The following is a 21,211-nucleotide window of genomic DNA, read 5'->3' on the forward strand; positions in this document are numbered from 1 at the left end:
TTGAGTTGTTGAAATTTCTGCTGTTTTATTTCAGTAGTTGACTACACAGCTCGGGGGGATTGTGGGGGCTCAGCAGCTCCTGCGGACACAGGTACAGGACCGGACAGGTGGAAAATCATAGCTAGAGAGGTGTGCAGGAGCCCCCTAAGAAGAAGAAGATGCTCTGCGATGGAGTGAAGCAAGACTTTTTCATGTTGATCGGAAGCTCCAAATTGTGCAGTGTGTTGCACACAACTGAGAGACTATTCACATTTTACTCCTGAGGGGGTGCTCTGATTAACCAATCATCTAGAAATGGGTAAATGTTGATCTTCTAACGAGCTGACATTACCGAAAGCACTTTCATGAACAACCTTGGGACTGCATTCAAACCAAAAGCTAGGCCTTTATTTTGGTAGTGCTGGCGTCCAGAATGAACATGAGGTACTGACGGTGGGGAAGATTTTAAATCTCCTATTTGAGCATCAGAGCAAACTGCTGAAACTTTGGTGGATACGGTGAAGGGAAGGATGGAATATTTAAGGTAAGGCCTTCCTTGGTGATAGTGAGCACCGAGAGATCTTGCGTGGTGCTCAACCAGGCTTTGAAGATGGAGGAAAGCCTCCATCCTATAGGGGATGCATGATGCTTGGGTAAAAATGGAAGAACACGCATCTCCACTTCGGAGTCAAGCTGTTTTTGGAGCAGCATCCTGGCTGGTAGTGGAGGAAACTGCTGGTTTAGATCGTGAGTGAAATATATTCTCCTTTTTGGCAAACCCAGAAGCTGAACAAAAAGAACCAGACAATTTACCCTTAGCAGACTGTCTCGATTTTAATGACCTGAAGGTGACTGGGGTTGGAAACCCAAACTGGATAATACAGAAAGGTTGCTTAATGTATTAGCTCATGTTTTGCAAGTTTGCAGTAGCTTGTTAGAGGAAGGGGAAAAAGATATTTCCAATCAAATGGCAAATTCGCCACCTTATCCCAGATATACAAATAGAGTAATGAAGTCTTTAAATAGGAATGCCTTCTCATACAAAGTGAAGAATGTATGGCTCTGGATGTAGTGTTGGAAAGTTCCTTATTGACTTGCAACAACTGCAAATCTGCTTCCTTGCCTTCTGACAACCTAAAGAAAAATACCTCCTGAGCATCAATCGGAAGTAAGTCAACAAATTTCCCCAGAGCTTCACAGTTTTGTAAATTGAGTCCTACCAATACGCAATCTGCATTAGTCTGTCTGAGAGATAGAGTGTCATTCCGGTACACCTTCCTATCCTGAGATTTCCACAGCTTAGAATCTCCATCCAGGACAGTTGCAGGATTTTGAATTGATTGAGTCTTTGCCCTTGCCAAGAGCTGCAGAAACAGCCACTGATTGAGCAGGCAAGTTTCCTAAAGCAACTAAAGGTTAATTCTTTGGTGTTTTGTATTTGGAATCCAAAGATTTGGAAACTACAGGCTCTGAATGAGGTTTTGATCAATTTTGCATTGCTTGTTCCATTGCCAAAAGAGTATTTCCCAAAGAAGAAGAATAATAAAGCCTTGAAAAAAGGCCTGAGGCAGAAGGCCTTTTAGAAAGCAATAAGCCTAAAGCTTTGCTTTGGGCATTGCCATATGGAACTGCTTTGCACAGTGACCAGACGTTTCATCCTCATCATCCGAAGAAGAAGGAACATTGCCAACTCTGGTCACCTTTGGAGGAGGAGAGACAAATACTTTGTGGGAGGATTAATAGAGGCAGAAGGTGCTGGTGGTGGTAATCTATCAAAAGTCTTGCTGGCCATATCCTCCAAAAACTCAGACATAAAAGACTGCATGACTGCAGAGGTTATTGATTCAGTTAATTCTGTAGAAGGGGCCACACGGCTCTTCCTGCAAGGAAGCCCTAGGAGAAATAGAGGGGTTCATTAATGTTGGGATATCAGCTCTTGGTAACACAGGTGCTAAGGCAGGTTTAACAGTATTTTGACGCACATTAAACACCACTGACCTCAGTACCTGAACATTCGTAAGACAAATTGGCACCAAGGGCATTGGCACCAAGGGCTGAGGTGTGGGAAAACTTGACTCAGGAGAGAATGTGGCTATGGCAAACTCTCCTCTCTCACTGGTTTCCCAGAAAACTCTTCAGGCAGTATCATGAACTTCTTAGAAGGATCTAAATAGAAATAGTCAGCCTCAGAATCAGAAACCTGAATTTGTTCTGAAATAGAATTATGCACACTCACAACCAGGGAACAGTGTTTGTGCTTATGTGTATGCTTCTTATGTTTAGAAGAAGGCTCAACCTGTACTGAAGCCGGTGCCAAATGTCGTCTGTGGGTTTTTCCCTTAGGGAAATCCGAAGAGGACCTGCCTTGTTCATGGTTTGCAGGAACCGAAATAGCCAGCTTAGGAGCCGCCAGTGCTGACTTAGTGGTACCGGGACACTAGAGGGAGTTAGACTCAACCTCCGATTGAAGGGAGCTAGACTCCACCTTACTGGACAACTCGTGGTCTTTACAGTGATTTTTAGTTGTTCAGGATTGTGCTGAGGCAGTAAACACCTTCTCCAGTACCTTCTGACCCTTATCTGAGATGAAAAGGTCATCCAGTGTAGTAGGCCAAGCCTTGCAACTTGGTGCTTTCCACTGAACTCATGAATGGACATTGCAAGGACCCGTGGATCTATCTGAGGTGGCCTCTTTAACACTGGTACTGAAAGGCAATGCTGAGTGAGAAATGGTGCCTGTTCCCGATTCCCTCGTACCTTCGAAGTCCATGGTGGCTTGTGGTACCAGACATTTTTTCTGCATGGAGACTAAGCACATTTTCAGCAACCTAGATTTTATTGCCGCACAGAATTGACGGGAACTCAGTGGGTGGAAGTTCCAGAAACAGCTTAGATAGGCTCTGCGAAGGGTTCTATCTCATATGATCGACACCCGTTTTTTCTTTGTGTGTATGCTTCCCTTTTCTCTGTCTCAACATGATGGTTCTTTGTAAAGATATTATTAGTGTGTGATAAACACTGAGAATATCTAGCTCTGAGAGCATTAGTGCGATGACCAAGGGGCCTGTGTCCCCTCCCGAGTTAGCCAATGATGGGGTGCACTTGGCTGCTGCTCCAAGGCAGAGGACGGTCACATAAGGAAACCTTGGGACACTGTCTGTTTAAGAAAGACAAGTTCCTCACTTTGGGGGTTGAAACAGAATGGAATCAGGGCGGCAAGGTCTCTCCTGTCCCCAAACAGTTCTATGACTGAAGAAAAACATGCTCAGACAGACATTAGAGACACGCAACATTTTCCTATGACACTCGCAGGGAGAACCACACAGACATCAGAGGCACATCAGATGTTCCTACATACCCCAGTCTGTGAAATTCTGCAGACATCAGAAGTATATCATATATGTCTATGAGACTCACGCCGCAAGTCTGCTTAACAAACACTGCATTTATTTTCCAGTAGCATAAAGCCAAAGAGCATAAGCGAGGAAACAGCACAGAATTACAAAATGCTTTTACCCTGCTCACTTTCATGTAATACGCCCTGGATCACGAGCATCTGCTCCCTACCTTTTGTACACAAAAAGAGCACCATAAACAGACCGGGGATACAGCATTACTAAAATAGAGGAAGTGAATCTCAAAGTGTCGGATCAACCTTGTGAAGAATTGGTCAGGCACAAAGCCCCAAGTCATTACAAATGAATCTATTCAAAAGAGCCAATCACAAACCCCACTCCCCATTTCAATAAACAAATGCAGGCCTTCATAGACAGCCCAACACCATGAGACGGGTCTCAGGGCTATATAAGCTCAGAGTCCCAGTCAGGCGGTGTAGGTGTTTGGAGTAGGAGCTGGCAACAGTTACAGGCATATGAAGAGTGAGCAAGGAGTTTGAAGGGAGAGTCGAGAGAGGAGGAGGAGGCTGGAGGCAAGAGGGGAGATATATCATCAGGAGGAGGCTGGTGGAAGACACCAGCTGGAGGCCAGTTGGAAACATCAGGAAGTTGTTGATCTGAGATATCAGGAGGATGTTGGTTGGGGATGTTGGTTGGGGACATCAGGTGGAGGTTGGTCTGAGACATCACCAGCAGATGAGAATTTAATCTCACAAGACGGTTTGCAAGAAGGGGCAAGAAGTAGTGTGTGCATTGTTACAGCTTGCAAGATCAGGAAGGAACGAGAGGGATCGCTTGGCCCAATGCAGGAGTGAAAACCTGATCTGAGGGGGTCAAGCCCACGGTGGGAGGAGGAATGAACATGTGGCATAGCTTCGAGGTGGAACAGGGCCAGATGAGGAGTTGAGAGGAGTAGAAAGAAGTCAGGCCCCTAAGATAGTGAGGTGATGGGGACCCCCTTAAACCGCACCTTCAGAAACAAAGGAAGATACACCCAGTTATCTCACTCAAAAACCAGGGGAACAAAACATTAAGACCCTGGAAGACCAGAGAAGATGAGTGTGAGAAGCCTCTTAAAGCTGAGAGTTATGAAGAAGGGGAAAAGAACCCAAGGAGGGTGCAGGTAACCCCTTAATCCCCAGACTAAGAGCAAGTAACAAGACCCTAAGAAAATCAGATAAGAAGTGAGCATGAATATTTTGAAACTGAGAGTAAAAATAAGGAGACAAGACCCAAGAAAAGCAGAGAAGAAGGGTACAGGAATCCCTTAAACCTGAGCGTAAAAACAAGTGAGAACACTCCCTAGCACTTACCTATTTACTGACAGCGGAACATTCCCTAGCACTTCCTCCACTTGACACTTATATCTGATGCTCAGTACAGACACTCCTAGCACTTACCCCTCACTCCCTCTCCCCCTCTCCTCTTTTTACACTTGCACTTTCTGGAAGCTCACAAGGTCCATCTTTATCCTTCTGTGCTTTAATTGTTTTCGTTTTTATTTCATTTAATTTTTAATTGTTGTTTTTTTAAAAATAGTTTTTCAATCCCATGCTTCCCACCTGTTGCCCTGTGGGTGTTTTGAAATGCAATTTACTTACTGTATGAGCGCCTTACAAATGTACAATAAATAACTAAATAAATAAATAAGGGGGCAAGACCCAGAGAAGACTAGAAAAGAAGTGTGGAGGAAAACTCTTAAGCCTGAGTTTGGACCCCAAGAAGAGAGTCTGTGGAAGAAGGGTGCAGGCCTGACTGTAAGCCCCAACCAGTACCACACTGAGACTAGACCCAGGCGGGTCCTAGGGTATGAGACGACTCCTTCAGTTTTCTTTAATTTCATTTATAGTCACCACTTGCTGTGTTATCCACCCTCAAGTAGATTCACACAAAACAACCAGTTTTCATTGCCTTACAGTTTTGCCTATTCATTGAGCCCGTGCCACACTTCCTGACACTAGGCTTCTCACCCATGTTTTATTTAAACAGGCTAACAGTCTCCTTTCTCTGTCCTGTCTTGTTCTCATAGACAAACTTCGGCGCAGACGACAGGAAACGCACTCAGGCTGAGGCTTTACAAATAGTAAATACAGAAGCCATGGTTACCCCCTTTCCCCTATTCATTTCTAAGATACTTGCTGTCTTACTGAGATTTGGCACAGTCTGGAAGTGAAAAAATCAAATATATTTTCTAAAAAAACGACTTTCATTCACGGCCAGAGAAAGCTGAGTGGGAGCTCTTCCCAGGTGCCACGCTCCCAATGGGCGGAACGTCAAAATGTGTCTTTGGAACACAGTCAGTATTGATTGGCCAATAACGGGCTGGTTGTGAATGTATGCGCGGGACGTTATCTTTCGATATTAAAATACAATGTAAAGATTCTGCAGGTTCTCAACCGGAGAGGGGGGATATTCCTAAGAATATGAATCTGTAAAAGACCCAAAACATGAGATATGCCAAATACTAGTATGTACCAAATTGAAAGCTTTACCAAAGCAATACTGCAATGTGTCCAATTAGATCTTTACCAGAGGACTCTATATATTGCCAATTGATCTGTTTAACATACATATGAATATTGCACTAGTCTCTGAAACAAGGACTTCAGGATAGGATTTCTTCACAATATGGCATTTCTTTGTACCAAAGAGTGAGGCCATAGGAATAATATAGTCCACATCGACACTAACCACAGGACTACTGCTCTATCTAGAACTTAATCATTGGAATACCGAGGCATAGGGCTAGAGCATGTGCAAGCATTTACACAGGAATGATGCACAAGCCTGTGCCCCAGCATATGATCACACAAGGAGTGGTGCTTTGTACTGTGCAAATCAGAGTCCTTACCATATGAATACTGTAATTTACTGTTTGACATCAATGGCATTGCTATAAAACACTGTACTTCGTTTGTCAAATCTACAGCATTATAATATGAACACAGTGCTTTACTGTGCCAAATCGATGCATTCATATATGAACACTGCTGTATATTGTGCTACATCGACAGCATTAATATTGGAATACGCTGCTAATTACCAGGTCTGAGACAGCGTGTGACTCTTGCTTACGCACTGATCATGCAAGTACAGTCGAACTGGAAGTAAGTGTTGGAGCAGTAACCTACCACATGACCTGCGCCCCCTCCTCCGACACTTCCACCTCCAACTCGACCTTGTCTCCAACAAACACCTGATGGTCATCTAGGGGCTTCGCAATGGTGACTGGGGGCTCTTTGGGAAAGACAGAGAAAGAGAACAGGCGTGTACAGTGGGTATTGTGTATACATGCACATCACATTTCTTGAAAAACATGGGGAAGTCATGGTGCACTTTGGATTAATGATGTGACTATAGACTAATTGTGTGTCAATACGAGGAAGTCAACAGGTAGCTTAAGGAGGACCATCGCTGAACCTCTCAAATCTCTGGTGTGAATATTGTAAGGGCATGCTGTAAGAAGAAATCCTATGACTACATTTAATGGTGAGTGTGGGGAAGCTATGTTATGAGTATGATGAAGTCTTGGGGGCGTAAAGGGAAAACATGTTGTGGTAGATGGAAATCATGGCAGGAGCATGAGGAAGTTATGTTGTAAGTACAAGGATATTGGGTTCCGAGAAGGAAACCATAGCATGCGAACAAGGAACCTATGATGTTAGTAGGTGGAAGCCATGATTAGAGTGAGCAGAAGCAATAAGGGTTTTAGGAGGACGCCATGCGGTGAGTAGGGGGAAGTCATGTTGTTATTAGGAGGACACAGTGGTATGATTAGGAAAAACAAGAAAATGAGCAGAAGAAAGCTATGATGAGAATGGAAAACATGATGTTATTTGAACGAAGCAATGTTGTGCGTAAGTAGTGGGGACACAGTGACGAGGTGAGTATGATAAAGCCACGTGGTTAGTAGGAAGAAATGATGAGATCTTGAGCTTTTAGTAATAGAGGCCCATATAGGGATGGTCTTCACAGTCAACCCACTTCTACTTCTGCCCAAGCTTATGAGAGTCTCCTTGATAAGTTAAGAATCACAATAATGTTTATCACATTTCTCCATTAAATGGGTATATTTACATCATGTGTTCCTGAAAAAACATTAAAATGACACGAAATCTCCCAAAACCTACACGTAGACAGGAAAAAGGTCAGGCAACCTTGCGGTAACTCATCTGGTAGAACAATTGTGAGGTATCTTAACACTCCTGTGCCTCTTTGAAAAACGTTGAGCGGGATCGGCGTCTATCATGTGTCAGGTGGCTGCCTCTTTTAAAGTCAAGTAGGGTTGGGGTAAAGTCAGATATATTTCAAGTATCTGAAATGCAAAGGAAAGCAGAGAAGGGCCTAGTCAGTCAAGTCACGTGGGTGAATCTGATAGCCAGGAGACGTGGGACAGAGTCAGTGTCAAGTCATGCTCTCCTGGAACACGGCGGCATGTCAGGGCACGAGTGCCTGAATCTCAACACAATGGGCCTCATTACAACTCAGGCGTTAAGGGTTAACGCCGTCGTTAACCCTTAACGCCTGATTCTGATTTTAACGGCTGCTTTTAGCAGCCGTTAAAATCCATGGCGCTAAACCGCCTTGGTGCTAATTACGCCACCGTAATTTACGGTGGCGTAATTAGCGCCTTCCCCACTCCCATTATGCCCTATGGGGCAAAAATCGGAATGGGGAAGGGTAAAATGGGAAATGGGGATTTACCGCCCCACTCACCTTGGAATGGGGCGGTAAATCCACCATCCACCATGGTGTAAACGTAGTTTACACCATGGTGGTAAAGTTGGCGTACTTACCGCCTGGGTCGTAATGACCCCCAATGTGTCTCTCCTCTCCTTTCAACACCTAAGTGCACAGTATGTGGCTGGATAGTTGTGGGCATTGAATCAACCTCATATTCTTTGAATGTTAGTAAGAGTGCATTTCTTTAGCGTCATATAAATAGGTGCGAAGTTAGTAACAAAAATGAAGCATAGCCAATGGAATGGAGCAGCTGTGAAGCAAGATGCACACTGCAAGTATGAATCTTAGGACCTTACCCTTGACGAAGACCTGTGTAACGCTCTTGTCCTCGCCGATGATGCACTCGTACTCTGCGTCATCAGAGAGATTACACTTGTTGATGGTCAGAACTCTCTTCAGGCCTATATTCTCAAAGATGTACCTGAGATGGAAGAACAGGGAGGAGGTGAGGGATCTGCAACATCACTTCTGGCAGCTGAGGAGGGATGAGGTGGCACCTGACAGGGAGGGAAGTGGAGGCAGCAAGGCACCACATTTGTTCGACACTTCTAAAGAGCAAAAAGGTTGAATGACCATTCACTATATTGGGGGATTACCCTTGAAAATTCCCTACACAAATTAGATGTTTTCTGTCAGAGCAAGGCTAGCTGATGGGATGTAGGCTGTGTGTCCCTTTACAGTTTATATGGCCCCAACCGAAAAGTGTCAAATCAGTATAAGGTAGCCAAGCAACCTGCTTCCCTACAATTGGGGGTCCTCTGCCAAGGTTGGCCTTCGAATACCATGATCTGGAGTTAGGAATGGTCTTCTGCTTGTGGCTCCCTCATCCTGAGGAGACTCTGCTGCCTGCTACTCAGAGTCAGGTCCACTCCTTTGTGTCGATGGTTGTCTCTCATGCCTAGGAGAGCCTTCTAATCTTGAGGCATGTTAGTGCCTACTCCCGAGAAGAAGCCCTGTCCCGTGATATATCCTTGCAGTACCGTTCTGTGGGTGCTCCTCAACTACAGAGAGCTTAGAAACCATCCCTATATGCAAAGTCCAAACATTTGCAGCAGCCCCCCATGCAGACTGTTTGGGCTACAGTGTCTCTTTGGAGTGCTGTGCTGGAGAGGCTCTCTCACCTTGGCTGTTGCCTGGAGGATCATTTAGGGAAGACTAGCTCCATTGACAGATTTGTATTGTAGAAATCCTAAATGCCTAGGCAGGACTCAAACAAGTGAAGATTTGGTGCTACATAGCAGTTGGTGTCCCCACAGCCTGAGCGTTAAGAATCCATACCAAAATGTGAACCTGGAATGCTTGTAACCCTCTTGACTTTAGGGATAAGCATTCAATATGCTGGGCAACAGGGAGCTTAAGGAGGACCATCACTGAACCTCACAAAATCTCCAGAGGCGTAAATACAAACTTCCTGTTCTCACAGGATTTTCCTAAGAGGAAAGAAATAGGGGGAGGTTAGGCATATGTGGCACAACCTAAATAATATAACAATTGGGCTACAAGCACCCTCCATTTTAGCGAATTGAGTTTAGGGGATTTAGGGGAAAATGTAGAGATGCTTTAAATGAGATAGGAAAACCATAATTATGTGCTTATGCAAATGTCAATTACAATGCAGTCTGACCCTGAGCAGAAACTGCACAGTCCTACTGAGGCTGACGGGCCTACAGAGAATTCTGTAAATGTTAACCACCATAGCAACTAACCGTTTCCTAGTCCATGGTTCTGTTTTCTTTTTTTGTACAGCAAAAATATAATGTTGAATTGCAAAGCCAGGGGGCATGCATAGAAGAATCTGTGTCCGGCCCTGGCCACACTGGACCCACCAGCCAATCCGTTTCCATCCAGAAAGGTACAACCTGATGTCTAGCTACCTTCTTAATGAAGAAGTTAGGTAGGCCCTAAGAAGGAAAGGGACCTATCATCGACTAAAAGTACAATACTCACAATGGTGAGTATTTTGTTCCTACTCCTACATAGAATACCCTTTCCACCATACTGATGGGGGATTACCAAGTAATAATGGAATGGTAGGCATCCTACCCCAGCACCAAACACTTTCTAGGGGAGCGACGAGCCGAGCTGGCCATCAGATTCTGATCTCAGATTGTGGAAGAGGTGTTTAAAATATGCCATGGGAGAAGCCTGTGTGTCTGCTCTGCAGATTCCCTCTAGAGATACATACGTTTTGAATGCAACTAAAGCTGCTCTAGATCTGACTGTATGAGCATAAACTTGATTTGGGACAGGAACCCCTGAATGGAGTACAGTTTAGGATGCAATGCACAATACTATGATTTATTTGCTTGGTCGCCCAGCCAGGCAGTACTGTAGGTAATGAAGACCTGATCAGAGAATATGAAGTCCTTTTTTCTTGTCCATAAAGGGTTCCATGTCACTTCGCTGACAGTAATTACTTTGTGGTAACTTACCACAAAGTAATTACTTCGACATTTGTCAATGTTTTTATACATTTTTTATTTGGGGGTGTTCCCTCTAATCCCCTGCTTCCCCTTCACTACTGACCCTACCCCAAATCCGCCATGCCCTACCCACAAATACCTATATTTTTCCAATTAATTTTTTAAAGTAATTACTTTGTGGTAAATTACCACAAAGTAATTACTGTCAGTGAAACAACGGGATACTCCCTAAAGAACCCAAGGGCCCTATTTAAATCCAAAATGTGGATAGTTTACAATGCATGTGAGATCAGGTTTCGAAAGAAAGCAAGTGAACCTCCTGGTTTAAGCGAAAACCGTAAAACTATGGGTATGAAATAGGAATACGTCCTAAGCACCACTTTCACACGAGTGAAGATGGCGAAAAAGTGTTTCAAGGACAGGACTTAGACCTCTCATGCTACGTGCTGATATGATTGCAACTAGAAACAACATATTCCAGGAGAGTAATCTCAGTTCCACATAAAGCCATTTTGATGGGTTTGTGATCCAGCCCTGACAAGGGGGAACAAAGAGGAGGAGGCCATCAACGTATCTCTTTATCAATGAACTGGAAAGAAAGAATGAATTTGCCTCCGAATTCCTACGTGCTCCGATGTTTAAATATGTGATCTACAAGAATTCACATTGATACTTGACCTGGCCAGATCAGGAATTAATGATAACACTTCATTCAGGCAACTAGCATGAAAACAGACTTCTCACCCCTAGATCCAATGGCAGTCATGCACCCACTTGCTGTGATATTAGGACCTCATAGAGTAATTTCTGTATGATCTAAAGGATGTCTAGAGATAAGGCCAGGTTGCCAAATTTCTATTGCACAGGAACTATATCGCCAAGGTCACTGAATGAGTGGAGATATATAGAAACAAGCTCCTTCCCTAAAACAGTAAATCCATCCTCTCTGGCGAGAGCTCACCGTCAATTGGAGAAAACTAGAATTTTGTCACAACAGCAGTAGGTTTCCATCCCTTGAACTTTGTCACCAGTATATAAATATGAGGCATTGAAGGGGACGCATATGCCCCAGTGTGGTCCGAGGAGATTAGTAGAGATTTTCCCCAGAGACCAGGGACCTTGCTATGATATCTAAAGCTGGTATTTCAAGTATAGGTGGCTTGCAAATAGGTCTTCCCATGGAAGGCCATAACTACATGACATGTCTGTAAGCATTTGTTACTCCCCAGGGGGTGTATTCACAAAGGGTCTGCCTCTTCGTTGATCACTCCAGCAATATGAGCTGCGTGCATGAGAATTCCCTATTCCAAACCCGATTCCCACGACTCCAATAGCAATTTGCAAAGGAGAGGGCACTTCGTCCCCGCAGCGCTGTTAATTCAGATTAAACATGCCTGTGGAGTTATGCATCAACAGGGGAAATCTCTCCAGGCCAAAAAAATTGCCTGTAGTTCCAGGAGGTTTAAATATTGTAACTGAGCATGAGAGCATCACACGTTGTCCACTGTCAAGTCATTTACAGAAGCTCCCACCTGTTTAAGGGAGGAGCCTTTTGTATTGAAAAACTCCTGGTTCCGAAAGGGAGAGCCCGATAGAGGTTTGTCTGCTTTTACCAGAGAATGTCAGCAGAAACGGATTAGAACACAAACTGACCAGGAATGTTAGGATTAGTTCTAGTTGAACTAAAGGTGCAAACATAGCCTTTACCTTCTGAGCAATACCACCAAAAACTGCCAACTTGCAAAAGGCCATGGAGGCAAAGAACATCTAAATCCAGAAGGATGTGTTAGTGCATGGCACCAAGTACTGTGATGCAGTGACTAAATGTCTTTAATGCATTGCTCAGTGGGAAAGAGGTATTCCACATATAACCAGTGAAGGTTCGACTTTAAGGTGGTATCAGACTATATTTTCACTGGTTGACTGGTAGCCCGAGGCTAGAGAGCAAGGAGAGAAGAGATGAACTAGCCACTTCTGGGCACAAGGCTATGGCGAGCCATTTGTCCAAGAATCAATATATGAGTATGCCTTGCTTCATGGGGTGGAATGCCACCTTCAGTTTCATAAAAACCCTCGTGCCTTGCTGAGACGTGAAGGGCATAACATAGTATTGGTATTGCTTGTATCTTATGGAGAACCTCAGAAACACCTCTGAGGTCTATGAAATGGGATAAGCAGGTATGCATCCTTCAGATTGACTGCACACAGTTAATCTCCCATGACAACGAAAGTTCAGATCTTTGCAGGCATAATTCTCTGGAACATTTAATCTGGTAGGGAAAAGGTGAAGGAGAGGTTTAACATGGTGCACAGGCCATTCCAGTTCTACTTTCGCACTATGAATTACCTGGAAAAATAGCCTTTGGACAGGGAACCTCCTCTATCGTGTTGATCTTCAGTGGCTTCTCCAAAGGACGGGACGTTCCGAGAAGTGGGAATGGGACGGATCAGTAGAGAGGGAGGCAAGGGGAATTGGAATGATCCAGACTGGCCACTTTCAAAAACACCGATAGTAGGAAGTTATTACATTCCAGGATTTAAATTCAAGGACTACAAATGAGGGTATATCATCCCTAGCACAGGAGACAAGTGAACCAAAGGCAAGCTGTTATTGTCTTGGCTTATGTTGTGGGGAAGACCGATGGAGAGGTTTGCGACTGCTGGCCTGTTGTTTTTGTTAGATGGCTCTTGGACAGCAGTGCCAATGAATAGCCCTGTTCTCCAGTAAGTGATAAAAGGGCCTGCACCAGGGCTGTTTGGCATTTCAAGAGCCAGGAAATGTTTTTTCCAGACTGCCTTCTTAGAACTGCCAGTGGTTTTGAAATCAAAGTGCTTTAGTTTCTTCGGGAGATCATTGTCCATGGATGAGTGAAACAGGTACCAATGTATAGTGGCATTTCTTGGGTATCTTGCTGTTGAAATGTTGTTACTTTGAGCCATGCTGCCTCTTGACGTCTGCACCAATGCACATGCCTCTTGACATTGTGCTGACAGGAAGAATTCAGCTGGCACTTAGCTACCTAATTAATGCCTGAACATTTGAGAAAACTGTGCTTCGTTGTCTTGTGTGGGGTAAACCAACATTTCATTCCACAGACTCTTGATGCAAAACGCCCAACGATCATCCAGGTTGGCTTGCTGCAGATGTAAAAAAGAGCTCTGCTCTACCTTCTTCCTAATATTATCAGGACACATTTCATTCTTACTCAGAAGGCTGGAGATGAAGGAGAATAGTCTTTATTCAACAAGGTGCTGAGGCCATTACCAAGGATTGAGCCTGCAGATGAATAGCCAAGCACGCTTTCTCTGTTGGAATGGGCATGTACTGGGCATTCAATGGTCTATTTCCAGTGGGCACTGAATTATTATTTTAAAACAGAATCCCCGAATCTATCTCCTCCCCTCAGTAGCCCTGGGGCAAGCATGCCTGTTTATACCGTTGGTGGATGTAAAACTGTGACCGCCAACATTTAGTTAGTAATGAGGAAAGTTAGCTAAGAAGGCTGGAGAGCAATACATGAAGTCAGGGAAGGCTAGAATTAACAGTAATAGGTTTTACAGACTTTGACAGACAGAGTTGGTCAGCAAGTCAACATCGCTAGAGGAGGACAGAATGTTGCCAACATCGACAGCCTGACGGAACAGAAGAAGCAAATAAATCCAATTTTCTCCGGCGATTCAGTAAGGATTACAGCACGTGAGGCCGACAGGAGAGCAGACTGTATTTTTTGTTTGATCCACATTCCCTTTTCCCGCCTCGGGACTGTGAGTAAGTGACAGCAGACACTTAATGCTGCTGGGGCAATGGGCCAAGGGGGTTTTGTGGGCAGAGCAGCTTCCGTGGGACCAAGGAAAAGAAATTATTAAAAAACAGCACTTATGTACTTTTTTGAGGTTAATTGAAATTTCTTATGACTAAAGTTTTAGAAAACAATAAGGGACTTGAGGTTTTTCATACATTGTAGCTAGAAATGAAAAGCAAGAATTGGCTCTTGGTCAAGTTCTCAGTGATTTTTGTTCACACGCAGATATGTTCAATGTTTATGAAGATCCCATTACAGAGAACATGTCAACTCTTAACTGCTTAGTGGGATCACAGGATGTTATCAGTGAGACAGGCGGAGAGTGGCAATGAAACATTTTTCTTGTAAACTTCCCCCAAAATCTTTCAACTTGTGCTCTTCTGAAAGCAGCATGGATAGGAACTTTCTGTGAGTTTATTCCTGAGATTTTCAGAGGGTCAGAGCACGTCAAACCCCTTGAAATGTTTCGTACGCAGCCTGTGGCATGAAGGAGCAGGACAGGGAGGCAGGCATGGTTGGGTATACACTGCTGGCATACTTACTTGGCACTTGGGCGTATTTCTTGTCCATTCTTCAGCCACTTTATCGGGAGGTCTGGGTTGCTGACCTCCACAAAGATTTTGATTTTATTGCCTTTGTCCACCTGGTAGGCGGCGTCCAGTCTCTTTGTGAAAGCTGCAAAGAGAACAATAGACGCAGATTATTCCAGGATGGGCAAATGAAAGAGCAAAGGTGCGCTGGGAATGGACTAGGGCAAGGGAGGGAGAGGCAAAGGTACATTTTGAGAGATTTTCTAGGTATCACTTAATCTCGCTGACTGCAACTAGAAACGCACAAGAATCAAGGTGGCACCAAATGATTCTGTGGACCACACTGACGATGTTCATAGAAGGAGTCTATAAAGCACCCATGCATTGTATTCTATGTTAAATTCAGCTGCCGTGCTACTCCATGTTGGAAAGAGTGTGTGCTGTGGTATAAAACGTGCCACTGCTTGGATGAGACATGCACTATGTCCACCCAGCCGTCACCAGCCAGGTCTTCACTGTAAGAAACATGCACTTCTCCTTCGACGGCACCCATTACGGTGCAATTCACATAGCTCACATTTCTCATTAAATGAAACCTTTGGGCCATGATGATTTTACAAATGTATTATGCAGATTGCTTGAGTGTTGGTTACATGTTCAGAGTCCAGTGTTATTGGGCACACGAAAAAGAAAAAAATAAACGTTCCAGAGAGTTCATTTACGTTCGAAATAGGAAATATTACCTTCATGGTCATTCCAAAACGATTAGTTCTTGCCTTTAGTGGTACCACAAGCAGGCCCAGAAAAGAATGGGAAGGAACATATGTGTGCTGAATCTTTAAAAGCTCTTAATGGGGCCTGATGCACCATGTCGTTTCACAACCCCGCCCCTTGAAGCGCCATGCCTTCTTCCATATGTTTCTCCCCTATTGCCCAAGGTTGGAGTTAAGTATGAATAACTCACAATAGTGACTACTGTACTCCTACTCTGTAATGCCCTTTCCTCTGGGCCTCATTACACGTCCAGCGGTGTGGTTGAAAATGCTGGTAATGCAGTGGTAGCAGTTACCACTGCATTACCGGTGCATTACCACACTGCCAAACTATGGGTTTGGAGGTAAGCCGGAGATAAAACCTCCCGCAGAATGCTGTAGGTAATTCCTCTACTTTACAGCCAAAAAAGACCAAATCCACAGAAATACCACCAGTGGTAATTTCACTGAAATGTCCATGCAGTCCTATGGACTCTAATAAATGGGGAGTAACGCCACCTACCACCACTTGTAATCAGGCAGTAATTCTGCCGGACCAAGTGGCTGTAATGATAATATCATTTGGTGGTATCTAAGCAGATTTACCACCGAGATATCACCAAACTTTTAATGAGGCCCATCCTAGGAAAGGGGATGTGCTAAAGATCCACAGTTTACATGTCTATCAGCAATCCAGTTACAATGCAAGTCTGTTAGGTCTTCACAATGCAAGAGAAAAGACAGCCAGCCAAATGTGCTTCATAGAGTGGGTGAATGTTTTTCATTACAGTAAGTATTTGAAGCATGGGGAGAGCTTGTCTGGTAGAATGTGTGGAGAGTGCTGCATTTCTGGCGAGGCAGTGGTGGTTGGTAAAACGTTTCCCTTGACCAGATTCTCTACTAGGAAAGTGCTAATGTCCTTTTCCACGATGGGAAAAGGACATATGAAGAATGATTGGGTGCGGTTCCATTGTTATGCAGTTGGAAGGTTGGGAACATTCTTTCATTTGCAACTCTTGGACAAGCAGGTCCCTTATCGTTGGGTTTCTGCAAAAGAACAATTTTGATAATATTAAGATGCTGGAAGATGTTATGAAGTCCGGAGATAGTATGAAGCAGGACGCAAGGAAAACTACCAGTGTGAACTTTCCTTTTATGTTTGTAATTGATATGTTTTGGACGAAGCAAAGTAAATAGTCTGTTTCCCTTAAAGACAGCTAAGCTAATGCTAGCAACTGCAAAAGCAGAGTTAGAGGTTAGAGAAAGGAACCCACTGGCACATTTAGCAACAAGCTTCACCATAGCAACACGGAAAATGTGTTGGAAAGACTGATTTCGATGCAGAGCTGCGTGTTGGGTGCCTCCACACTGTGCGAGTGGGCACATTAAGGATTTCCTCATCCAGAACAGCATCAAAAAGAAGACTTTTAAGCAGTGTGACAATGGAGGAAGTTCAAAAACTTGTAAATTGAGATACCAAAAACGAGTGAGGACATTTTATAAAAAATTGCTTCATTAAAATCTGTATACTAAAGAAAAGTGTACGATACGTTTTAAAGCTACGATCGTTCTTTTTGATAATAGTCAGTGTTTAAACAGGGAAGTTTAATAATAAAAGCAGAAGAGAAAACCTAGCAAGCGAGTTCATAGGAAGAAAGAAAGACGTCAACGTTAAAATATTAAACTAAAAGAAAAAGGAATAAACATTAACAGAAAAAGGGTTTCTGGCATAATTTAAGAGCATCTTAAATCGGCTCTAGGCACTTAGCAGAGAGAACCAGGTAATGGGAAAAATTGAGTAGGAAAATAGAATACTGGCTGGGAGCTGACATTCAGCAGAAATATTAAGTTTGTTTCTGCATGTGCCTTACAGACACAGTATGAAGGTGCGCAACCAGAAAGAGACCTATGCTGCCTGTAGTTTGTTGTTTTGTCCAATTCCCCTTTCCCCTTAGGGTGTTGTGGATGCCACTGTAGATGTAGGGTGGCAGACAAGACGCTCAAGGGTGGTTAACAAGGCTTAGAATCTCCCATGAAACTATTTACCACGCTGGCGGGCCAGTGATGTTAGAAATGGGGGATTTCCCCAGCAACATTAAGCATTTCACCACTCAATCCATGAGGCATGGCATAATTTGGGGACACAGAGACCAATAGTGGAAACATCAATGGTGCCATACGTACATTGCCTGGAATTTAGATCATAATGCCATGACTGCTTTTACAGATGCTGATTGTTCTACAACCAACACTTATTGCCACTGACTTTGCATCTGACTCCGGCTATCTCCATATTCGGTGGCTGATGGCATCTGTCCGGAGCTCACACATAGCACAAGATAACACTTATTGCCACTGACTTTGCATCTGACTCCGGCTATCTCCATATTCGGTGGCTGATGGCATCTGTCCGGAGCTCACACATAGCACAAGATAACACTTATTGCCACTGACTTTGCATCTGACTCCGGCTATCTCCATATTCGGTGGCTGATGGCATCTGTCCGGAGCTCACACATAGCACAAGATAACACTTATTGCCACTGACTTTGCATCTGACTCCGGCTATCTCCATATTCGGTGGCTGATGGCATCTGTCCGGAGCTCACACATAGCACAAGATGTGGCATATAATCAGGTACATATTGGGACCAGGCTCTGTATTGAATGTACCTTTGGCCTGTGAAGGTATGGTTCTGGTATGTACTTCAGACAGGAGGTGCTTTAATGTACAAGCCAGACATGGTGGGTAAAATATCTGTAGAGTGTGCAATGCTGTGCAACATGTGCATAAGGAGACATGTCCCCTTACCTCGGATGTCGACAAGGGACCCCCAGAAGAGGATGATGACACACATGCCGATGAACACTTGCCACCACACGGTGACCATGATGAAGGTAGGGACAGACGTCTCATGCGGAAATAACTTATTGAGGCTTTTTTTTAAGGATATTGCATGGCACACACCTCAACTGGCTGCATATAATCACATAGTAGATCTTCCACAAAAAGATTTCATTTCATGTTCATATGTGACTTTTTTGAAGGCCAAACAACACCCTTGCCCTCCTACCTATGTTATCCTCCACACCATTGCCCTCTCACCTCCCTTAGCCCTAATACCCTATTCTTCCAAACTCCTTTATTCCTAGAATGAGTGCCTCATGCACTGCAGTCTCACTTACGTGACCCTCACCATGCCAGACAGAGCGTTGGGACCAACAATGGGGGCTGCCAGGAAGTAAGTCTTCTGTGGGTGTGACAGAAGTGAAACTTTCAGACTCTTATCCCCGGATATGCTAGAATGTCAGCAGAGGTGCTCTCTGCATGGTCTCAGCGCCTGCAAAAATAGCCTCTGTCAGCTCTTTTACCCTCTGGCCCATCACTATATTTTCCGGCTGTTGCTATTATGAGGTGGCACTGCCTTCCCATTGCCCTAGGCATATGTCAGGGTAAGCCCTGAACAGCATCCTTAATAGCCTGCAGGTGTTGCAGCTGCTGCTTTTCTATGTTTTCAATCCACTTCTGGCTGTGCTCAAAGCCATTAATTCTGCTTCAGATCCCTTCAAGAGTTTAGTGGGGCACACTGTCAGAGGTGCGGGCAGAGCTTGGGGCGTCACTCAGGTACCTGTCCCCTACCCACCAAAATCCACAGGTTCAATATCAGAAACATCAGTTCCTGTGTCCGTTTTTCCTGATGCTGCTGTCACTGGATCAGTGAAGCAGATGAAGAGCGGCAGGGACTTGCTGACTGATTAGCTATGCAACTCCACAGGGGCTGTTTGAGTGTCAGACAGGTCACAGGGACCTGCAGGCGGACGTTGCCAGTGGCAGGGGCAGTGTCTAGATTGGTTGTATCTGTATCAAAAACTGCTGTGGTGAAGAAAGTATTTTCTGATGTGGGCAGGTGCTGTGCAGGTACCGGGGACAAATGTGTTCTTGGGGAGGGTCTTCTGGAGGGTGCCATGGCTGTGGGGTGCAGAAATGGCGGCGAAAGTGCTGTTGGTTATGTTGGCACACCACTGATCCCAGTGGGTGGCTGTGTTGACTTTGATATCCTGGGCCCAGCTTCTGCTCCGTGGGAGGCCTGTGAACCGGTTGGGGAATAAATGGAACATGGTCACTGTAACGGTGCAGAAGTACGAGTCTGACACAATGATGACATGGTGATTGGCAAAGGCTTGTGTTTCTTTAGAAAAGTAAAGAAAAGAAAAACTATCTAGCCCTATTTCTAAGAGTCCATCAAAATGTCCAAGAACTAAAAGAGTCCACTGTCCTGTGTCAAAACCTATTTCCATCCCTTGCACTTGCAACTAAACTAAAAGGGGATTGCTGTCTTATTGGTTCAGAAGAATGAAACCCTTCTTCTAGACAGGCACAGTTCCAGGTGTCAGGTGACCTGGTTCCTGAGAAAATGAATCCCTCCACTCAGGTCACAATCCTTTTCCAAAGGTTAAAGGAAAGTTCCAAAGTAGCAAACGTTCTCTGGTTCAGAAAGAAACAAAAGTTCCAACAGAATGTTCTGGTATCAGGAGAATGGCTTCTGTCTCTTGGCTCTTCACAATGCATCTCTTCTCATGGCTTTGCTGGCTCTCTTCAGGATTCTCACAATGGCAAGAGATTGTTTCTCTTCTCTTGGCTTTTCACAATGTTCAGAAACAAACTAGGTGGAATGTCTCCCTTCCCCTGGCATGCTCAGGCTTTTCAAACAATACAACCATGGGGGAATGTCTCCTTTCTCCCTGCCCTTCCTCAGGCTTTTCAGACAGTACAACAATCTGGACATATCATCTCCATTCTTGGTGTCCCGGTCTTCTCTCTTCCTTCCTGAACCGTGCTGGATCTCACGGTTCCTCTAAAGAGGATCTGACCCCTTTTGCAGTCCTTCTCTTTTTGTATCCTCAGCATGATTGTATTGAATGGAATGTGTACCTTGGTTTTGTGGTACGTTCTCCATTCCTCCACAGTGCTTCTTCGTCCCAGTCTCGATATTAGTACTCTCTACTGGGTTAGGTGGAATCTTGCTCATCTCATATGTTCTAGTAGGATGGGGTTTCCTGTTCTACAAAAATATATGGAGGTGTCGGGAATCACAGAGGTCTATGTAGGGTATGAGGGAGGTTGGGGTGGAGAGTGAATATATTGTGTCTTCCCCAGATAATCATCCCTGATCCTGTAGGGGGATCCCTCACAATGAAATCCTACTGCTGAGTACCACCCCCAGGTGGACTATCAGGTAGCTGCCTCACCTTCCTGGCCTCATGGGAAGGGGCTCCCCACAGGGAAGCAGGGACGACATCCTGGGATTCGTCACATACTCTTCTTCTAAAGCAGCTGGTTTCTCCATCTGTAAAAGGAAATCGGGACAGGAAGTCAACGTTTCCATTTTCTTTACCCATACAGTGTTCCATGCTAAAAAACAAGGGTTTCAGATCGTGAAACAGCGGATGATCTGGGGATCCGTGTCCTTTTTCAAACTAAGACATTTAAGAGGTGAATGGTCTGTGCCTAAGGTGAACTTTCTCCCAGTAAGGTAGTATATTAGATGTCCTAGTGCCCATTTTATCACCAGTGCCTCTAATTCT

General features: G+C 44.4%; 1 protein-coding gene across 2 annotated transcripts in view; it reads right to left on the bottom strand.

Moving 5' to 3' along the window:
• The window catches only part of MYBPC2 (myosin binding protein C2), a 241,323-nt gene that overhangs the window by 116,501 nt on the left and 103,611 nt on the right, over nt 1–21,211 (bottom strand). For both annotated transcript variants that reach the window (XM_069636959.1, XM_069636949.1), the window contains 3 exons: nt 14,886–15,018; nt 8,414–8,538; nt 6,506–6,611 (listed from right to left, as the gene is read on the bottom strand). In XM_069636959.1, the coding sequence (XP_069493060.1) occupies nt 6,506–6,611; nt 8,414–8,538; nt 14,886–15,018 (364 nt within the window). The remainder of the gene's footprint in view (nt 1–6,505; nt 6,612–8,413; nt 8,539–14,885; nt 15,019–21,211) is intronic.

Source organism: Ambystoma mexicanum, chromosome 1q (genome assembly GCF_040938575.1).
Source record: "Ambystoma mexicanum isolate Mex_15411 chromosome 1q, UKY_AmexF1_1, whole genome shotgun sequence".
Classification (NCBI taxonomy): domain Eukaryota; kingdom Metazoa; phylum Chordata; class Amphibia; order Caudata; family Ambystomatidae; genus Ambystoma; species Ambystoma mexicanum.